Consider the following 2,113-nt stretch of genomic DNA (forward strand, 5'->3'; position numbering starts at 1 on the left):
CAATTATTACAAGACTGCTTATAAAAATTTCGAATAAATGGCAAGTTATATTTTAATATAATAAAATGTATATAAAATAATATATGATTACAAAGGTGAATTAAAGTATGACAGCAAATAAATAATATACGTAATGTTTTAAAATACGTTACCTGTTTCGGTTTAAAAAAGGTTAGAACTCACAAATTTATCGTGTAATAAACTCACTATCAAACTATAAATTAGGTACATGTAAGTAGCAATTTAGTAGTACGCATCTAATAGTGGTATTCAATGTTTTACACTAAGTTTTTAGTCATTATCAGGTATAAATTACTTCAAACTGGGCCGCTGCTTTTGAGATTTGCACTTTTATTATACATTCTTTTATAAATAAAACGAAAATAGATTAGTTGGTGATTTTTTTCGAATAATGGAAATAAGTATTATATAATAAGCGTTGTGCCTCTTGCAACAAATATAACGAGATTAAAGGTCGAGGACATCAAAAATAAAATATTTAAATTTACGTATTAGTGCCTTTTATTTTTTTGAAATTGCCGCTGTGTTTAATACCGGAAATCAACTCCATCAAAATGTGATAGGTTTTGTGTATGTTCAGATTTCGGATTTTGTTAACAGTGATTTCTTTTAAATTTGTTGATGTACAACATGGTCTAATATGAAGAAGATAAGGAGCAAAATTTAAATTTGTTGTTTTCGAAGTGACAATCAATTTCATTTTAGTGGCTTCTCAATTGACAAATATCGAGTTATAAACATAACCTATAAATTGATTTAATGGTGTTATTAACTCCAGTAAACAAGGGCTAGCTAAAGCGTTTAGTGTAACAGACATAAAATTGTATAAGATTTGTAAGAACCGCAAATTCTAAACGATTGTTTTAATTATTATTATAAGTAGCTAGAGACTAGCAGTGTAGTGTATTATATAGTGGTACTGATGTGATTCTCCAACTACTAATCAAAGAGATAACCATAAATGGACAGTAAAATAAATCAAATCGTTTAACTATTTAAAATGAAGTCTAATGGTAATGCATTAAATTTTATTGTTATAAATTTTGTACAATGCTAATCCTTCTCGAATCCGAACATGACCAAAACATAGATCGAATTTATACGAAGATGTCCGAAGGTTGTTCTGGCCGAAATATTAATCCGATAGTATCTGATGTTGAAAATTTACATTTTATTAATAATATAGGAGCCAGCGATAAAGAAATTGACTTAAATAGTAGTTATGATCATGGATATGCATCAAATTCTGGGACCGTTCTGCCCAACCTTTCAAGTTCAAACTGTCAAAACGCCGAAAGTGAGGTTAAATTTTTAAGAGAATGGTTGTTGTTGCACTTGGATTTAATTCAACAGCAAAATGACGAAATTCTAAGCAAGGAAAAGACAATTTCAATGCTTAAACAAGAAAATGAAATGGTATGTTTTATTTGAAGAATAAAACATTGTAATTAATTAACGTCATTTTAGCTTAAAGAACGCCTAAACAGCTTTCAAAAAGGGATCTCCTCCCATTCTCAAAGAACAACAGAGTCTAATTTGGATAAGTTTATTACGAATACTGACTTTAAGATAACGGAAGTTTCCCATATTGTTAGGGAAGAAAAAGAGGAAATTCCCTTACTTTCGCTCTCTACTGAAACAAATTCTATAACTGTAGAAAAGGCTGATTATCCCGAAGATCATAAACCTGAAGAAAATTCTTCATCTAATGTGAACTCATGTACCACTTACTACAATTGTAAGTTCACATCAACTTAATATTTTTTTCTCCTTGCCATTTTCATTTTATCTTTCATAAAAAGAATTGTAACTTACTCAGGAATAGAAGAAATGTAAATATATTTTGACAATGTATAATTCTCCTCAGTCAATTGCATTACTTTTTTTTAGTGCCAGTAAATAACAGTGATAGCACTCAAGTTGATGAAAAAGCACAAAAAGACAACTTCAACAGCTCTGATTGTAGTGCCCTATTAAATAATTTAACAGAAAATAATAAGTGTACAGATAACATACCAGCAGCCACCTCAGTTGATGTTTCACTAAAGAACATACGAATGAGTATCCGAAGGAAAAGATTATGTAGCAACTC

The 2,113-nt window shown here is 29.5% G+C and overlaps 1 protein-coding gene across 1 annotated transcript in view; it reads left to right on the plus strand.

The window, feature by feature from the left end:
* Positions 1-152: 152 nt before the first annotated feature.
* Positions 153-2,113, plus strand: part of LOC112904342 — a 6,502-nt gene continuing 4,541 nt past the window's right edge. Inside the window, exons 1-4 of the mRNA XM_025974134.1 lie at positions 153-1,034; positions 1,208-1,437; positions 1,489-1,759; positions 1,912-2,106. Coding sequence (XP_025829919.1) covers positions 1,022-1,034; positions 1,208-1,437; positions 1,489-1,759; positions 1,912-2,106 — 709 coding nt within the window. The 5' untranslated portion in view covers positions 153-1,021. The remainder of the gene's footprint in view (positions 1,035-1,207; positions 1,438-1,488; positions 1,760-1,911; positions 2,107-2,113) is intronic.

This window comes from Agrilus planipennis, unplaced genomic scaffold (genome assembly GCF_000699045.2).
Source record: "Agrilus planipennis isolate EAB-ADULT unplaced genomic scaffold, Apla_2.0 scaffold78, whole genome shotgun sequence".
Taxonomy (NCBI): domain Eukaryota; kingdom Metazoa; phylum Arthropoda; class Insecta; order Coleoptera; family Buprestidae; genus Agrilus; species Agrilus planipennis.